At 39.8% G+C, this 18735-nt stretch overlaps 1 gene segment (V, D, J or C); it reads left to right on the top strand.

Annotated features, from left to right (window-relative positions):
* The first annotated feature begins 12789 nt into the window (after nt 1–12789).
* On the top strand, nt 12790–13399 carry LOC132654382 (immunoglobulin kappa variable 4-1-like). The segment is given in 2 exon segments: nt 12790–12849; nt 13038–13399. Coding segments are annotated over 2 exon segments (411 nt in total).
* The last annotated feature ends 5336 nt before the right edge of the window (nt 13400–18735 follow it).

Raw genomic sequence — 18735 nt, 5'->3', positions numbered from 1 at the left:
TCTATTTCTTTTCATATTTTATTTTTTTCCTCTGTTATCTTCTTCATGAACATAGATGTTAGGTCATCTCCTTGAATTTCACTTATGCTAGGGTGTCTAGGGCTATTTGCCCCTGGATAACTGGGTTCTGGAGATGCCATATTGCTCTTGCTTTTGTTGGTTGAACTTTTACACTTTCCTCTACCCATTGGGCTATCTTAGTTGTTTGAACTTAGTTTCTGGTTCTTCCTGGACTCTTGTAGTGAAGAGAATACCTTTGGCAGGAAGATGTTTTTATCCTGAAGGAAGCCTTCTCAGCTTTTTGGGTATTGTCACTGGATGGCCAGTGTTTTTCAGGAGTTGTTACAGCTCACCTGAGGCATAGAGGCTGGGTGGTAACTGTGGTCCTGATTAGTCAAGAGGGCTCTTCTTTCACTGGGGGAAGTCCTGGAGACAGCTGCCCTCCTTCTGGGTTTCTTGCTGTAAATTTAGTGATCAGCTGCTCTAACGTGTGTGTCCCGTGGTTTGGTCGGTTTTGTTAGGGATAACTGGTTGCCCCTTGGAACAGTATCTGGGTATTGATCTCTGGGTTCCCAGTCTTTTGTAGGTCTGAGGTTGGGGCTCTGTGCCCCAGAACCCAAGAGGTAATCTGTATCTGGTGAGTACTACTCTCCTTGTAACAGCAGGCTATCTGGGGCATAGCAATTTCCTGGGTTGAGCCAGTCTGTGGGATCTTTTCCGAGGATATACTGGGTTGCCTAAGTCTGTCTCCTTTGCTTTGTTCCTTGTTCTTTGTGAGGGTTTGTCCAGACAGTGACTCCAAGATTCTGGTGTATTGGGGCACACATTTCTGTCTGTAAGGAGTAGTTGGTACAAAGCAGGTCTCTGGGATGGTGGAGCATGTGCCCTCCTGCTAGTCTGCGGGGGCTGGGTTCCCAATATCTCTTTGCTCCCTGCTTGGGCCCGGATCTGTGATGGCTGGGTGTATTCACCTGTTTGCGATCTGCAGTCTGCTAGACTTTTCCCAGGCACAGCCTAGGTGACCAAAGAAGCACGGTTTCTTCCTTCCCTGTGGGGCCCTCTCCAAGCAGGGGTTCCCAGTCCCTGTTGCAAAGGGGTGCATAGCTTATCTGTACTGGTGAGCTGGCTGTTCAGCCCCTCAGGTGACCCATTCAGCCCGGTTTCTTCCTTTCCTGTGGGGCCCTCTCTGGATAGGGATTCCCAGTCTCTTTTGCAGTGGGGTTCCCAGCTCGACTGTACCGGTGAGCTGGGCGCTCAGCTCTCAGCAGGGCGGGAGCTCAGCTGCAATGGTGGCGGGTACCGGAGGTCCTTGAGACCTTCCAGGGAAAGACTGGTGACCTGTGATGAGACTTGCTACTTTGCTTCCCTGTGGGGTTTTCTTGCGACTGGGACTCCCAGTCTCAGGCACCCTTGTGCCCACCAATCAGCCTGGGAAAGTGATTGGGACATGCAGGTTTGCGGCTCCAGTCAGGTGACCCAAAGCCCGAGTTACCCAGGATTTCTTCCGGGTTCTGGCTGGGCAGCCGAGAGTGGACCCGACCGATTCCAACACGGTGGGAGCCTCCCCTCACCAGGGAAACACTATTGCTGCAGTTTTAGGGCCCAGAGTTCAGTCTCCTGGTGGCTGCACTGAGAGTGCTGTCATGCTTCTCCGACACAGTGTTCTCCCGGTGCCGCCATCTTGGCTCCCCCCTCCCCGGGTTTTGTCTTTTTATGTTGTCTTGAATTTCTTAGAAGGTCTGTGTTAGGAATTTTTTAGATTAAACATTTTTTTTGACAAATACATCTATTTCTTCCATTGTATTTTCCACACCTGAGATTCTTTTTTCCATTTCTTGTAGTCTATTGGTTTTCCTTACCTCTGTAGTTCCTGTTTTATTCCCTAGGTTCTTTTTCTCCACAATTTCCTCCATTTGTGTTTTTTTTAATTTTTCCAATTCTATCTTCAGATATTCAGGCATTTTGTTGATTTCCTTCATCTGTCTTATTGTATTTTCCTGTTTTTCCTTCAATTCAGTCAGCTGTTTGTTTGAACAGTCCTCTGTTTCTTTTATGTCTTTCAGTGATTTAAGCATTTACTCTCTAAGGCCACAAACTGTTTAGCTGCAACTTCCTGTATTTCTTTACGGATGGCCATAATCTGTTTGAGTTCATCTTCCTCTAGGTCTTTATGCATTTTATTTGTTTGCTCTGTTATCCTCTTCATGATCATAGAAGTTAGGTCATCTTCTTGAATTTCAATTATGCTGGGGTGTCCAGGGCTACTTGCCCCTGATTAACTGGTTTCTGGAGATGCCATATTACTCTGGCTTTTGTTGGTTGAGAATTTTGCTGGCCTATACCCGTTGGGCTATCTTAGGTGTTTGGAGTTAGTTTCTGGTGGTTCCTGAAATCCTGTAGTGAAGAGAATCCCCTTGGCAGAAAGATGGTTTTTCCTGAAGGAAGCCTTGTCAGCTTTTTGGGTATAGTCAGTGTATGACTGGTGTTTTTCAGGAGTTGCCACAGCTCACCTCAGGCATAGAGACTTGTGTGGTAACTGTGGTCCTTGTCAGTTGAGAGGGCTCTCCTCTCACCGGGAGAAATCGTGAAGACAGCTGCCCTGCTTCTGGTTTTCTTGCCATAAATTTAGTGATCTGCTGCTGTAACCTGTGTGTCCCGTGGTTTGGTTAGTTTTGTTATGGAAAACTGGTTGCCCATGGAGCAGTATCTGGGGGTTGATCTTGGGGAATCTGGGCTTTTGTATGCCTGAGGTTGCGGTTCTGTCCCCTAGTACCCAAGCTGTAATCTGTGGCAGGGGGTCCTGCTTTCCTGGTAACAACAGGCTATCTTGTGCACAGTAGGTCTCTAGGTTGGGCAGTTCTGCAGGACCTTTTCCAGGGATATACTGGGTGGCCTAAGTCCATCCCCTTTGCTTCATTCCCTGTGAGGATTTCTTCTGATTGCGACTCCCAGTGTCTGGTACCCTGGGGTACACAGCTCTGTCTGTGCTGGAGAGCTTGGCACACAGCAACTGTCTGTGCTTGTGGCTGGAGCCCAGTTTATGTTGGTGGCTTTTAGCCTCTGGTCTGCGAGAGTTTTTTCAGGGAAAGACTGGGTGACCCGTGGCCAGCCCCATTGACTTCCTTCCCTGGGGGTTTTCTCCCGACTGGGACTCCCAGTGTCTGGTGGTTTTGTGCCCACCGTTCAGCCTGGGAAGATGATCAGGACATGCAGGCATGTGGATCTGGTCTGGCAATCTAATTCCTGCTTGACTCAGGAACCCTTCTGGGTTCTGGCTGGGTGATCTGAGAGTGGACCAGACTAATTCCCAAGCCTTGGGGATTTCCTCTCACCTGGCAAACACAATTGCTATTGTTTTAGGTCCCAGAATTCAGTCTCTTTGTTGCTGTATGGAAAATGTTGTCTTGCTCCTCAGAGGCAGTGTTCTCCTGGCACTGCCATCTTGTCCCTCTAGTTGGTTATTTTAAGTTGATGTTTCAGTGAATTGGTGGTCCCTTACCAGAAAACGCTGACAAGTATCTTACAGCCAGAGAGCTTTGAATTTTAGCCGTTATTAATCTAATTATTAGGAAGAGTACCTTTTTTCTTGTCTGTAACTCAGTATTCCAAGCCTTGGTTTTTTTCCCATTTTCTCTTTCAACTTTCTTGGAGAAGGTATGGAGAAGAACCAGCACCACTAAATATAGTGCAACCAGATCCATAAATATGACAGCCCAAATGAAGGTAAAAGGGATTAAAACATCCTCTGTCATGCAACTTCTTTAATTTTGAAGCAGTTTAGGCCAAACTGCCTAGAGGTTTGTCTGCCTCCAGTTCCTTTCTTTCCTGCCATGGCTATGGAACTGAGCCAGTTGACCCAGCCTTAGTATAAAAGGAGCCATGCTTGTTAATCCCTCAGTTAAACTGCAGCAGCAGCCAGTTTTGTTATGGAAATTTCAGGTCTACCCACCAGAGGCTGTCTTTTGCTCCTGGGGTTGTTTAAGAGTCTCTCTTAAAGAGACAGTAATTGACCTAGGAGTTTTTAAGTTTGGGTTTTAATACTGGAGCTTGTTTCCCCCAACAAATTATATTAAAGTATGATTTAAAGGGTATGGATACTTAGATTAGTTGGGCACCAATTTTTGTAAAATGGTGATTAATATTTACTATTGATTTATCTTCTGGTAAAGCTTGTTATTAATCCTCAACAGCTGTATACCCAAATCACCACACAGACTCTGGGTTTATTTAGTTAACCTAGAACACACTGCCGGGCAATAGTTATTCCATCCTAAATCTCCAAGCCCTCATACTTTCCTAACATTTAGATTTCCCACATTATACTTGCTTTTAGTGATATCTTAGGTCCAGTCCATCTCTCCATGTAGTTCTAAGATCTGTCCTTCAGCTCTGTCTCCTAGGTCTCCTCACCTTTTCTCCTCCCACTTCTTTCCTGCCCTCTAGCTCTTCCCCTCTTTCCTGTCTTCTGGCTCCTCCCAGCTCAGCATTGTGTGTAGTTGCTTTATGTTAGCCTGTTTACACAGAGTTGAGACAAGATGCTTAGAATGAGTATCACAATGTAACATCCAGATTGAAACCAAAGAAGGTTGGGGAGGAAAAATCAGCATTTGAATGAACAAGGGTAAGGTTTAAACATTTCAAAAGAACATTATACCAACACCAAGCAAGTAAAAAACTTGTATGAAAAAAAATTCCAGTGTCTGATGAAAGAATTAGTAGAATATATCAGAAGATGAAAGATTTCCCATGCTCATTCCTTGGCAAGATTAACATAGTAAAAATGACCATCTTACCAAAAGCAATCTACAGATTCAATGCGATTCCCAGCAAATTACCAACACAATTCTTTACAGACCTTGAAAGAAAAATTCTCAACTTTATATGGAACAATAAGAAAACCAGAATCGCTAAAACCATCCTCTTCAATAAAAGGTCTTTTGGAGATACCTCCATCCCTGATCTCAAGCTGTAGTATAGAGCAATAGTAGTAACACATGCATGGTATTGCCATAGAAAACTAATGGTGAGTCAGTAGAATTAATTAAATAGAAGACCCTGCAATAAACCTACACAGTTATGGATACCTTATTTTTGACAAAGATGCCAAAACCATACAATGGAAAAAAAGACAGTATCTTTAACAAATGGTGCATGCCTTACTGGATGTTTACATGTAGAAAAATGGAAATAGTTTCATATAAATGGTGTTTCATATAATGGTGATTAATATTTACTATTGATTTATCTTCTGGTAAAGCATAAAACTGCATAAAACTAAAGCCTAGGTGGATCAAAGACCTCAATATAAAATCAGACACACTAAACCTGTTAGAAGAAAAAGTGGGGAATTGCCACAAGAGACAAGTTCCTGAAGAGAATACCAACAGCACAGCTCCAGAGCAACAATGAATAAATCAAACCTCATGAAACTGAAAATCTTCTGTAAAGCAAAGGACACTGTTGACAGAATAAAATGACTGCCTACAGATTGGGAAAGGATCTTCACCAACCCTCTATATGATAAAGGGCTGATATACAGACTATATAAAGAACTCAAGAAGCAACAAATCAAGTAATCCAATTAGAAAATGGGGTACAGGGTTAAACAGAGAATTCTCAATAGAGGAATGTTGGCTGTCAGATAAACACTTAAAGGAATGCTCAACATTGTTAATCATCAGGGAAATGCAAATCAAAACAACCCTGAGTGTCACCTTGCAACCAATAGAATTGCTAAGATCAAAAACTCAAGTGACAACATATGCTAGAGAGGTTGTGTAGAAAGGGGAACCTTCCTCCATTGCTGGTGGGAATGTGAACTTTTACAACCATTTTGTAAATCAATCTGGCACTTTCTCAGTCAATTAGGTATAGCACTAACTCAGTATTCAGTTATACCACTCCTAGGCTCATATCCAAATGGTGCTCAAGTATACAAGAAGAACATTTGCTCTAATATGTTCATAGCAGTTTTATTTGTAATAGCCAGAAGCTGAAAATAACCCAGATGATCCTCAGTTGAGGAACAGATACAAAAATTGTGGTACGTTTACACAATGGAATACTACTCTGTAAATAAAGGAAGGAAACTTCCAACTTTTACAGGCAAATTGTGGGAACTAGAAAAGTTCATCCTGGGTGAGGTGTCCCAGAAGCAGAAAGACACAGAGGATATATACTCACTCATAAGTGGATGTTACACATGTAATATAGGATAACCTTACTAAAATCTGTAAATTTAAAGAAGCTAATCAAGAAGGAGGACTCTGGGTAAGATGCTCAGTCTTCATTCAGAAAGGCAAATGGGATGGGCATCAAAAGAGCAAGAAAATTGGAACAGGACAGGAGCCTACCACAGAGAGCCTCTGAAAGACTACCCTCCAGGGTACTAAAGCGGGTGCTTAGACTCATAGCCAAACTTTGGGCTGAATGCAGATAATCTTATGAAATAAAGGGGAGATAGAAATACCTGGAATGGACAGGAGCTTCAAGGAGAGCACCAGAAGCAACAAATCTGGACAAAAAGGGTGTTTTCTGAAACTGATATTCTAACCAAGGACCATTCATGGAGATAACCTAGAACCCCTGCACAGATGTAGCCAATGGTAGTTCAGTGTCAAAGTTGGTTGCCTAGTAATGGGAACAGGGACTGTCTCTGAAATTAACTGTTTGGCCTACTTTTTGATCACCCCAACCCTCAGGGATTTGTAGCCTTACCAGGCCATTGAGGAAGACAATGCAGCCACTACTGATGAGACCTGATATAGTAGGATCAGATGGGAGAGGAGGAGGACCTCTCCTAACAGGGGAGTGGGGGAGAGTCATGGATGGAGAAGAGGGAGGAAGGATGGGATTGGGAGGGGAAGAGGGGCTGAGCTACAGATGGAATACAAAGTGAATAAACTATAATTAATAAAAATAAAAATATATAAAAAGGTGCTGTCTTGCACCCCTTGTTTCGTGTCTGTTCTATATGTGGATTCTGTTTATTCTCCATGAACATCCCCAAGAATGTCAGAGACATTCTCTTTAATATGACTACTCCACAGTTATATGTTCTCTATACTTTGACCAATTGTGACCTTCTATCTTACCTTCTTTGTACTGTAAGAAGAGGGTTTTAGGATGAATGCTAAGAATAGCATGATTCTATGTGCTCAAATATAAGGATGTGAAAGCAGTGTGATGCTTGTCCAATCACAAAACAATATAAAACAAACAATAGTAGCTTTTTTTCTTCGTTCAAAGACCAGCACCTACATAGTTTCTTGAAAATGTTTGCATTTGTAGTCATTATCATTAATTTCATTCCTTATGTTTCATGTAAGGACGGGAAATACTTCCTAAAAGTTAATCTCTAGAGTCCTCCTAAGTGTGTCAGCCTGCAGTACAACCCCCTCTAGAGCTCAGCCTGTCAGCCAGTGTCTGAAGCAGCAGCTTTTCTATCTCAACACAAAAATGATAAGTCTCCACACTTCTCCTCTGTGTGTCAACAAAACATTGACTAAAATGAATCCAGCATAAACCTGTCCTCACTGTGACAATTGTCTCACAGGCTCTCATTGCACTTAGCATTAACCTCAAAATTACCCAGAGACTTCCCAAGTCAGGCAGTCTCAGTTATATGCTGGCCTCTATGAATAAGCCATTTTATTTGTTTCCACAAGGAGGAGCTTTCCCAGGCTCTGTGCATTTAAGACCTTCAGCCTTTAATGAACACAGAGCCCTATGCATGGGTAAAGGACTCCACTCTGCACTTTGAACTGACAAATCTCTTCCATCAGGCCTGCTCTCAAGTACCTGCTTCTGAAGATGGCATTCCTCTCCCTTTATTTCTGTTGCATCTCCCACCAGTTCACTCACTTTTCATATTATCATCTTAGTATTTTTTTCTGACTAACAGTACTAACTACACTAGCATCAATGTAATGAATAGGAAAATTACATGTTAACTTCCTTTGAATGACAACATATGTACCTGTTAATGAAACTCTGTGCAATGGGAGATAAGAGAGTGTGTACATACATACATTTGAAATGATGTCTAGCTGTGTTTCTGTGTCAATAAACTATTTATCATAGGTTTTTGGCATATGCCTGTTTCTCTTCTGCCAGCAACCTAAATTCTCAGATTATAAGCACATGTCAACCAAACTGGGCACAGGTGTGACTCTTAAAGCCATCATATGTGGCAAATTAAGTCCAATAATGGTGTAGGGGTAATATCTTAGGAAGATGGCTAGGAATGCCAACGTAAATATTTTTTATCACATGTCTCACCATTACCAGCCATCCTTCTACTAAACCCTAATAAGATTGGAAGTGATTGTAACTTACAGCCCCACCTATATACTACAAGTTGTGGAATTCCAGATATACTATTGATTGTGTGCATAAATTAAAACACTGTAACGGACCTTGGAGCTAACATAATTTGCATTGGTTACTTCTAGGAGGAGCTATGAACTGTAGGCTTCTTCTGGGGGAAACTAGATAGGAGTAGTTTGTGGAGGAACCTGGTCAAAGTAGAGATCCTCCCTGGCCATGTCTACAGCATAGAGGGTCACTACCAGCTGCAAGATCAGTGGTGTCTGCACAGCTCTCAGAACCAGCTGTTTAGCCTGATTCCATCAAAAGCAGAGAAAGGCTTCTCATTCATACACCTGGGTAACTCCGAGCATCTTGACTGCTCCTGGATCTAAGACAGAGTTCACTTTTATTACCATCAGCATCCAGACTGAAGATGTGACAGGCTATTACCATGAGGAGTGTTTCAGCCTCTTCCTCCTCAGTGCATTAACTTGTAATGCAGACACCTTTAGAGCTCAGCCTGACAGCCAGTGTCTGAAGCACCATTTGTTTTATCTCTACATAGCCTAGTAATCAGTCTCCCCAGTACAATGGGCAGTTAGCCAGCCTTACCCTAGTAAAATAGAATTGAAAGTCTAGGAGAGCACTCAAGGGCCTATGTGTCCTTTAATATATTATGGGAGATACTACTTTGAGTGAAGATTAAATAATTATTTTTCACTAATTTGCCTATCTTGATAGCATGATTTTAAAGGTGATTTGACAAAGTTATTCTCATTTTTATGGATGTATTCATTAGCAGAATAAGTATTTTAGAAATAATTAAATTTTTTCTTTTCATATTAATCATCTATATATTTAAAATGGATAATCTTTAAATTACAATAATAACCTTATTTTTCTTTATTAAATTTCTGATATTACTTATGTATAAAATTAGTTTCTGTCCTAGTTATTTAGTGAAAATGAAAGTACTTACAGAAATCATGAGGAATTATGTTACATAAATAAACACTTGAGCAAGGCAGGAATACATCAAATATCTGGCTGACATTGAATAAATACACAATGAAAGCTATGCGCATTCACCTGTCTAAATTCCACAATCTCCATGTGTTCAATATATGGACAGAAAACACATTGGCCGCAGCAGAGACTCAGAGAGAACCTTCTTACCCATCCTGCTCCTTATTCTGTCTTGTTGAAAAATTAACTGTATTGGAATATACACATTGTACATAAAGTTGTATTCTATAAAAGCAATCTACTTTCAAGATTATGTTATATACTCATATTTATGCCAAATACTGATGAGATTTTATGACAAATAAACACAAACTAAAATCATCTGAGAAGAACAAACTTCAATAGAGAAAAAGCCTTAGTAGTACTGGGCATTGGGCAAGTCTGTAGGGCATTTTCTTAATCACTATTTGATGGGGAGGATGATGCAGTCTATTGTAGGTGATGCCAGCCATTGATGGTGACCCTGGGTTCCTCAACAAAGCAAACTGTGCAAGCTTTGAGGATGAATCCAGTAAGCATCTCTCCTCTGTGGTCTGTGCTCAGCTTATGCCTCTGGATTCCTTCTCTGTTTGAATCCCAGCCCTGATAACAGTGATGGACTGTCATCTAGAAGTTTAGAAAAATAAAATTACCCATCCTTTTATGTTGCTTTTGGTCATGACATTTTATCATAGCCATAATAATTTTTAAAAAGACACACCCTTTACCCTCCTCTTTCTCTCTTTTCCATGTTTCATTGACTACAAGTTTCTTTCCCTCACCTAGTTCTCCTTCCAAACGTTCACTATAGGTGAATTCATGTTTAAATGTTCATGTTTAAAATAGAATATTTGTAAATGAGATGGTGCATGTAATAATTTTGTTTCTAAGCTACATGTCCACCTCTACCTCTTCCTCATGGGTCACATACCACTCTGAATTCTCCCAAACTGCTCTCAAATATAGAGACCTGGAAACCTCACTCTATACTAAAGAAGTATGACTGTGTCTTGATAGACTTTACCTTCCAGGCTTTTCTCTCATATTCATGAGTAAATTTAACATTTACGAATTGGAAACCCATGACACCCATGTAAACAATATGCTAACACATATCATCTAAGAGTAAAAATCAATAAATGGGACCTCATGAAACTGAAAAGCTTCCATAAAGCAAAAGATACTGTTGTCAGAACAAAACGACAGCCTACAGACTGTGAAAGGATCTTCACCAACCCTGTAGCTGACAGAGGGATGATATCATATATATATATATATATATATATATATATGTATGTATATATATATGTATATATAATTATATATATAATTAAAGAAGTTAAAAAACAACAAATCAAGTAATCCAATCAAAAATGGGATAGAGAGCTAAACAGAGAATTCTCTCAATAAAGGAATATTGAATGGCAGAGAAACACTTAAAGAAATGCTCAATGTCCTTAGTCATCAGGGAGATGAAAATCAAAACATCTCGAGTTTTCACCTTGCACCTTTCAGAATGGCTAAGATTAAAAACTCAAGTGACAACACATGAGGTGCTTTCTCAGACACTTAGAAAAAGCGCTTCCTCAAGATGCATCTATAGCACTCTGAGGCATACATCCAAAAGTTGCTCAAGTCCACAACAATGACAACATTTGTTCAACCATGTTTGGAGCAGCTGTATTTGTAATAGCCAGAACCTGGAAACAACTCAGGTGTCCATCAATGGAGGAATGGATATAGAAATTGTGTATATTAACACAATGGAATACTAGTCAGCAATTAAAAACAAGGAAATATATTCACTTATAAGTGGATATTAGACCTATAAGATAGGAAAAACATAATAAAATCTGTACGCCTAAAGAAGCTAAACAAGAAGGAGGATCCAGGGTAAGAGGATCAATCATCACTTAGCAAGACAAATGGAATGGACATAGGAAGAACAAAAAAAAAAAAAAAAGAAGAAGAAGACGAAGAAGAAGAAACAGGACAGGACCCTACCACAGAGGTCCTCTGAAAGACTCTACCGAGCAGTATATCAAAGCAAATGCTGAAAGTCATAACCATATTTTGGGCAGAGTGTAGGGAATCATATGAAAGAAGAGGTAGATAGTAAGACCTGAAAAGTACAGGAGCTCCACAAGGAGAGAAACAGAACCAAATAATCTGGGCTCAGGGGCATTTTCTGAGACTGAAACTCCAACCACAGTCCATTCATGATGGTAACCTAGAACCCCTGCACAGATGCAGTCCATGGAAACAGTATTCAAAGGGGATTCCCTAGTAAGGGGAAGAGGGACTGTCTCTGACATGAACTGAGTGGCTGTCCCTTTGACCCCCCTCAGCTCACTCCTGAGGAAGGAGCAGCCTAGCCAGGCCAGAGAGGAGGACAATGCAGTCAGTCCTGATGAGACCTAATTAGCAAGGGTCAGATCAAAAGGGAGGTGGCCTCCCCTATTGGTGGACTTATAGAGGGACATGGGAAAAGATGAAGGAGACAGGGAGGGTGGGATTGAGACAGAATGAGGAATAGGCTACAGCTGGGATACAAAGCAAATAAAATATAATTAATGTAAAAAAAAATTAATTAAAAAATGAACAATGCCACTTTTTAAGAAAGGGTTCTTTGGGGGCTTTCAGAGAACTAGAATCCGTGATAGCAGAATGAAGGCAGCAGGTGGCAGACCTTGTTTTAGCTGGAGCAGAAGCTCAGGGTTCACATCTCAAAATCTATGTATGTATTTAGATATGTATGTATGTATACATATATGTATGTGTACCATGTGTGTGATATAACTGCAATTACAGATTACTGAGAATGATCAAACAATTCATTGGAATCAAATATGAGTAATTTATAAGAGATGAACTGCTCATAACTAGTGATCTGACTCTCTATTCACAAACCTTTCTGTTTTAATATGTATTTCCTTTATCTGCTCAACTGTTCTATCCTCTCCACATTTCCAATCCCTCTCCAATCCATATTTCCCTCTCCTCTCCATACTCTCTTTTCTTTCCTTTCTCTCACTTACTCATCTACTTTCCCCTTCTTTTTTCCTTTCTTCTTTCTGCTTCTCCTGCTTCTTTCTATTGTTATTGATTAGGATATCTATTGTTTTCTCAGAATTGTAATCAAAGGTTTTCTAGTATTATATCTATTAAACTCACTTTATTTAAATGCGTTTGAATTTTAATTTAAGCCTGCTATGGGTGCATTTCGCTATTTTTAGATTGAGAGCTGTAAGTTGGTCCTTGAGCTTCTGTTTATTATTTTCCCCAGAGATCGGTGCTCGCTTTGATGATATTTTTGGCTGAAAATTTAACCTGGATTCTCAAACAGCCCAGAACGCTGCTTATTTACTTTCTCATGTGATGACTGTTTTGCATAGGTCCCTGTAAGACAGCCCATCTGCCCATAATTTATAAACCAGGCCTTTGCAGTGAGAACTGAAAAGCAACAGACAGGCTGGACCACCAAGATGGAGTCACAGCCCCAGGTCTTCATATTCCTGCTCCTCTGGATGTCTGGTGAGACATTAAAGAGTTTTAGAATATCATCCAAACAATTTTTTGTAGAAAAAAAATACAGTTATTTACTATAGGAAACCAATTATATGCAGGCAATGCCATTAAAAAAGCCATTTGAGATCCCAAAATTTGTATCAGGAACTCTTTGTGTGTATATGTGTATACTCATTGTCTATTTCTGGTTGCAGGTGCTGAGGGGAGCATTGTGATGACCCAGTCTCCTGAATTCATGTCCACATCTGTTGGAGACAGAATCACCCTAAGCTGCAAGTCCAGTCAGAGTGTAAGTGTTTATGTAGCTTGGTACCAACAGAAACCAGGGCAGCCTCATAAACTGCAAATCTATGGTGCATCCAGTAGATACACTGGGGTCCCTGATTGCTTCACAGGGAGTGGATCTGGGACAGATTTCACTCTCACCATCAGCAGTGTGCAGGCTGAAGACCTGGGGGTTTATTACTGTCAGCAGTATAGCAGCTATCCTCCCACAGTGCTTCAGCCTCCAACACAAACCTCTTTGACAATCTCACCAGCTGCCTGCACCACATAGAGCCTTGGGCCTGCACACTTCCCTTTTTGCCTGAGATCTGCTATGCATGACTAACTGATTCAACCTTCAGTAGAAATTAATTAAGAGATCGCCTCCTTTCTTCCATATTTTTGGCAACACTGGTGTGTATATAAAGGGAGAAACTAAGTTAAGAGATTTAGAAGGTGTGGTTTTGCACTGAGAAGATACAGTACAACAAGAAGCATCAGTGGAGCTTAAGGTGTCATGCTGACTTTAGATATCTCTTTCTTATGCCTTTAGACTATGATGAATCTGTATAAAATAGGATAGACTTTAAAATTATGTACAAAGAATACATCATCCTGAGACTACTAGTTTAGATTAAGAATTCTCAAGCTTTGGTAAATTATCTATCTTGAAAATTGTCCTTTTCATTTAGATTTTCAAATTTTATGGTGTATTGACTTTTGAAGTTAGACTTAATGAGTCTTTTAATTTCTTCAGTGTCTTTCATTCTGGCCTCCTTTTTGTTTCTGATTTTGTTGATTTGTATAGTTTCTCTCTGCCTTTTAGTTAGTTTGGCTAAGGGTTTGTCTATCTTGTTGATTTTCTCAAAGAACCAGCTCTTGGTTTCTTTTGAATGTGTGGATTGTTTTTTTCTTTTCATATAATAAATAGTTTAATGCTGCAATTATAGGAGGATGTATAAATTTTAAAGACCTGGATTGTATTATTAGCATACAGAAAGATGAGGAACTCTGGGCATGTGCTCATGTGGTATGCTTTGGTCTATATGTCTGTGTCTATTACATATATGCATCTGATTTTTATTTATTTATTACAATTTATTCACTTTGTATCCCAGCCATGTCCCCCTTCTTTGTCTCCTCCAAATCCTACTCTCCTTTCCTCTCCTCCTCTCTTTCCTCTCCCTCAGTCTACTAATAGGGTTGGACCTCCTCCCCTTCCATCTGACCCTAGATAATCAGGCCTCATCTACTGGCTGCTTTGTTTTACTCTGTTGCATGGTAAGACTGCTCCCCCCTTAGGGGAAGGTGATCAAAGTGTCAGCCACTGTGTTTATCTTAGAGACAGCCCCTGTTCCCCTTAGTATGAAACCTAATTGGAGACTGAGCTGCCATTGGCTACATCTGTGCAGGGGTTTTAGGTTATTTCCATGCATGGACCTTGGTTGGAGAATCAGTCTCAGAAAAGTACCCTGTGCCCAGATTTTTTTTTTTTTTTTGGTTTTGTTTTTCTCTTTGTGAAGTTCCTGTTCATTCCTCGTCTTACTATCTCCCCTTTCTTTCATAAGATTCTCTGCACTCCTTCCAAATTTGGCTATAAATCTCAGGAAATCTTTTGATACCCTTTTGGGTAGAGCCTTTCAGAGGTCTGGTAGAATTTAGCACTGAAACTGTCTGGTCCTGGTTTGTTGTTCTTTCTTTCTTTCTTTCTTTCTTTCTTTCTTTCTTTCTTTCTTTCTTTCTTTCTTTCTTTCTTTCTTTCTTCTTTCTTTCTTTCTTTCTTTTTCTTTTTTCTTTTTTTTTTTTTTTGGAAGGGAGACTGTTTTCTCCCACTTCCCATGTCTGTATTGTTTACCATTCTGAGTGAAGATTCATCATCTTACCCTGGGTCCTCCTTCTTGCTTAGCTTCCTTAGGTGTACAGATTTTAGTACATTTATGTTATACAGGTATAACATAACTGTAATATACAGTTATGAATGAGTATATACCATGCATATCTTTCTGCTTCTGGGATACTTCACTCCAGATGATCTTTTCTAAATTCCACCATTTGCATGCAAATTTCATGATTTCCTTGTTTTGAATTTTTTTAAAATTCCATTGTGTGAATATACCACAATTTCTCTATCTATTCCTCAGTTGAGGGACATCTGGGTTGTTTTCAAATTCTCCCTATTATGAATAAATGTGCTATGAACATGGTTGAGCAAATGGCCTTGTTGTGTGCTTGGGCATATTTCCGATATATGCCTAGGAGCACTAAAGCTGAATCTTGAGGATGTACTGCTCCTAATTATGTGACAAAGTGCCAGAATGATTTCCAAAGTGGTTGTACAAGTTTACATTCCCACTAGCAGTGGTGGAGGATTTCCTTTTCTCCACATCCTCTCTAGCATTTGTTGTCACTTGAGTTTTTGTTCTTAGACGTTCTTTATGTTGTAAGGTGAAATCACAGTGTCTATTTGATTTGCATTTCTCTGATACAAAGGACTTTGTTCATTTCTTTAAGTGTTTCTCTGCCATTTGATATTCTTCTATAGAGAACACTGTTTAGCTCTATACCCCGGTTTTAACTTGGATTACTCAACGTATTGCTTTTTAACTTCTTTAGTTCTTTACATATTCTTGATGTTAACACCCTGCCAGAAACAGGTTTGTTGAATACCTTTTCCAGTCTGTAGTTTATCCCTTTGTTTTGATGACAGTGTCCTTTGCTTTATAGAAGCTTTTCAGTTTCATGAGGTCCCATTTAATGACTGTTGATCTTAGAGCCTGTGCTGTTGGTGTTCTGTTCAAGTAGTTGTCTCCTGCCAATGAGTTCCATGCACTTCCCGACTTCTTTTTTCTAACAGATTTGGTGTGTCTGTTTTTATGTTGAGGTCTTTGATCCACTTGGACTTTAGTTGTGTGCAGGGTGATTAATGTGTCTCTATTTGCACTTTTCTACATGTAGACATCCAGTTAGACCAGCAGCATTTGTTGAAGATGCTTTTTTCCATTGTATGGTTTTGGCATCTTTGTCAAAAATCAATATCCTTTGGTGTATGGGTTTATTTCTGGGTTTTCTATTAGATTCCATGGGTCTATCATTCTGTTACTATACCATTAACATACAGTTGTTTTTTTTTTTTTTCATTGTTCTGTAGAACTGCTAGAGATAAGGGAAGGTGATACCTCCTGAGAATCTATTGTTGTACAGGATTTTAAAATCAATTTTGTGTTTTTTGTTTTTCCATATTAAGTTGAGATTTCTTCTTTCAAGTTCTGTAAGGAATTGTGTTGGTATTTTGATGAAAATTGCATTGAATGGGTAGATTGCTTTTGGTAGGCTGGCCATTTTCATTACGTTAATACTACCGATCCCTGAGCATGGGAGATCTTACCATCTTCTGATATCTTCTTCTATTTCTTTCTTCAGAGACTTGAAGTTTTTTATCAAATAGATCTTTTACTTGCTTGGTTAGAGTGACACCAAAGTACTTTATGTTATTTGTGGCTATTGAGAAAGGTGTAGTGGCCCTAAATTCTTTTGCAGCCCTTTTGCCTTTTGTATACAGGAGGGCTACTGAATTTTTTTTTTTTTTATTTGCAGCCAGTTTGCTGAAATCAGCTAAGGAGTTCTATGGTTGAATTTTTGGCATCACTAATGTACATTATCATATTATCTGCAAGTAATAATACTTTGACTTCTTCCTTTCTGATTTGTATCCACTTGAACTCTTTCATTTGTCTTATTGTTCTAGGTAGGACTGCAGGACTATGTTGAAGAGATGCAAAGAGAGTCGGCAGCCTTGCCTTGTCTGTGATTTTAGGGAGATTGATTTAAGTGTCTTTCCATTTAGTTTGATGTTGGCTATAGGCTTGTTCTATAATGTCTTTACTATATTTATGTATGTGCCTTGTATCCTTGATTTCTCCAAGTCTTTAAACATGAATGGGTGTTGGAATTTCTCAAATGCTTTTTTGTAATCTAAGAAGTGGATCATATGATTTTTCTCCTTCAGTTTGTTTATATGGTGGATTATATTGATGGATTTCTGTATACTGAGCCACTCCTGTATGCCTGGGTTGAAGCATATTGGTCATTATGGATGATATATTTTATATGTACTTGGATTCGATTTGCAAGTATTTTATTGAGTATTTTTGCATAAATTTTCATAAGAGAGAGAGGTCTGAAATTTTCTTTGTGGGGTCTTTGTGTGGTTTAGATATCAAGTGACTGTTGCTTCATAGAATGAGTTTGGTAATGTTCCATCTTTTTATATTTTGTATAATAGGTTGAAGAGAATTTAAGTTAGCTCTTCTTTGAAAGTCTGGTAGAATTTAGCACTGAAACTGTCTGGTCCTGGTTTGTTGTTTTTTCTTTCTTTCTTTCTTTCTTTCTTTCTTTCTTTCTTTCTTTTTCTTTTTTTTTTTTTGGAAGGGAGACTTATTTTTTTTCTTGATTAATGACACTTTATTCACTTTGTATTTCTGCTGTGGTTCCCTCCCTCCTCCTTTGCCAATCCCTCCCATCCTCCACACTCTGCATGCATGTCCCTCCCCATGTACACTGATAGGGGAAGTCTTCTTTTTCTTCCTCTGATCCTAGTCACTTAGGTCTCATCAGGAATGGCTGCAATGTCTCCTTCTGTGGCCTGGTAATGCTGCTTCCCCATCAGGGGGAGGTAATTAAAGAGCAAGCCAATCAGTTCATGTCAGAGACAGTCCTATTACAATGGAACCCACTTGGATACTGAACTGCCATGGGCTACATCTGTGCAGGTTCTTAGGTTATCATCATGCATGGTCCTTGGTTGGAGTATCAGTCTCAGGAAAGACCTCTGTGCTCAGAATTTTTGGTTCTGTTGCTCTCCTTGTGGAGTTTCCGTCCTCTCCAGATCTTAGTGTTTTCCACTTCTTTCATAAGATTCCCTGCATTCTGCCCAAAGTTTGCCCATAAGTCTCAGCATCTGTATTGATAGTCTGCAGGGCAAAGGCTTTCAGAGGTCTTGTGTGTCAGGCTCCTGACTTGTTTCCTCTTTTCTCCTTCTTCTGATGTCCATCCTCTTTGCTTTTCTGGATAGGGATTGAGCATTTTAGCAAGAGTCCTCCCTCGTGATTAGTTTCTTTAGGTGTACATGTTTTAGTACGTTTATCCTATATTATGTGTCTATATGAGTGAGTATATACTGTGTGCATCTTTCTGCTTCTGAGATAGCTCAGTCTGGATGATCTTTTGCAGACAGAAGGGAGAGTTTTGGTGAGTGGTTCTATTTCCTTGGGGGATATAGGACTATTTCATGTATTTCCCTTATCTTGATTTAATTTTGGTAAGTGGAATCTGTCATAATAATTGTCCATTTCATTTACATTTTCAAATTTTGTGGCGTTTTGTCTTTTGAAGTAAGACCTAACGATTGTTTGGATTTCCTCAGTGTGTATAATTATGTCCCCTTTTTCATTTCTGATTTTGCTAATTTAAATAGTTTCTCGTTGCCTTTTTAGTTATTTGGTTAAAGGTTCTTCTGGGCCTTGGTGTTTTATGTGTATGTATGCCTGTGTGACAGTGCCAGGTTCCCTGGAACTACAATTACAGACAGTTGTGGGTGCTGGGAATTGAACCTGTGTCCTCTGGAAGAGC

Source organism: Meriones unguiculatus, chromosome 5, assembly GCF_030254825.1.
Source record: "Meriones unguiculatus strain TT.TT164.6M chromosome 5, Bangor_MerUng_6.1, whole genome shotgun sequence".
NCBI classification, from domain to species: Eukaryota; Metazoa; Chordata; class Mammalia; order Rodentia; family Muridae; genus Meriones; species Meriones unguiculatus.
Note: the sequence above shows the minus strand (reverse complement) of the source record. Positions and strands in the feature narration are given on the sequence as shown.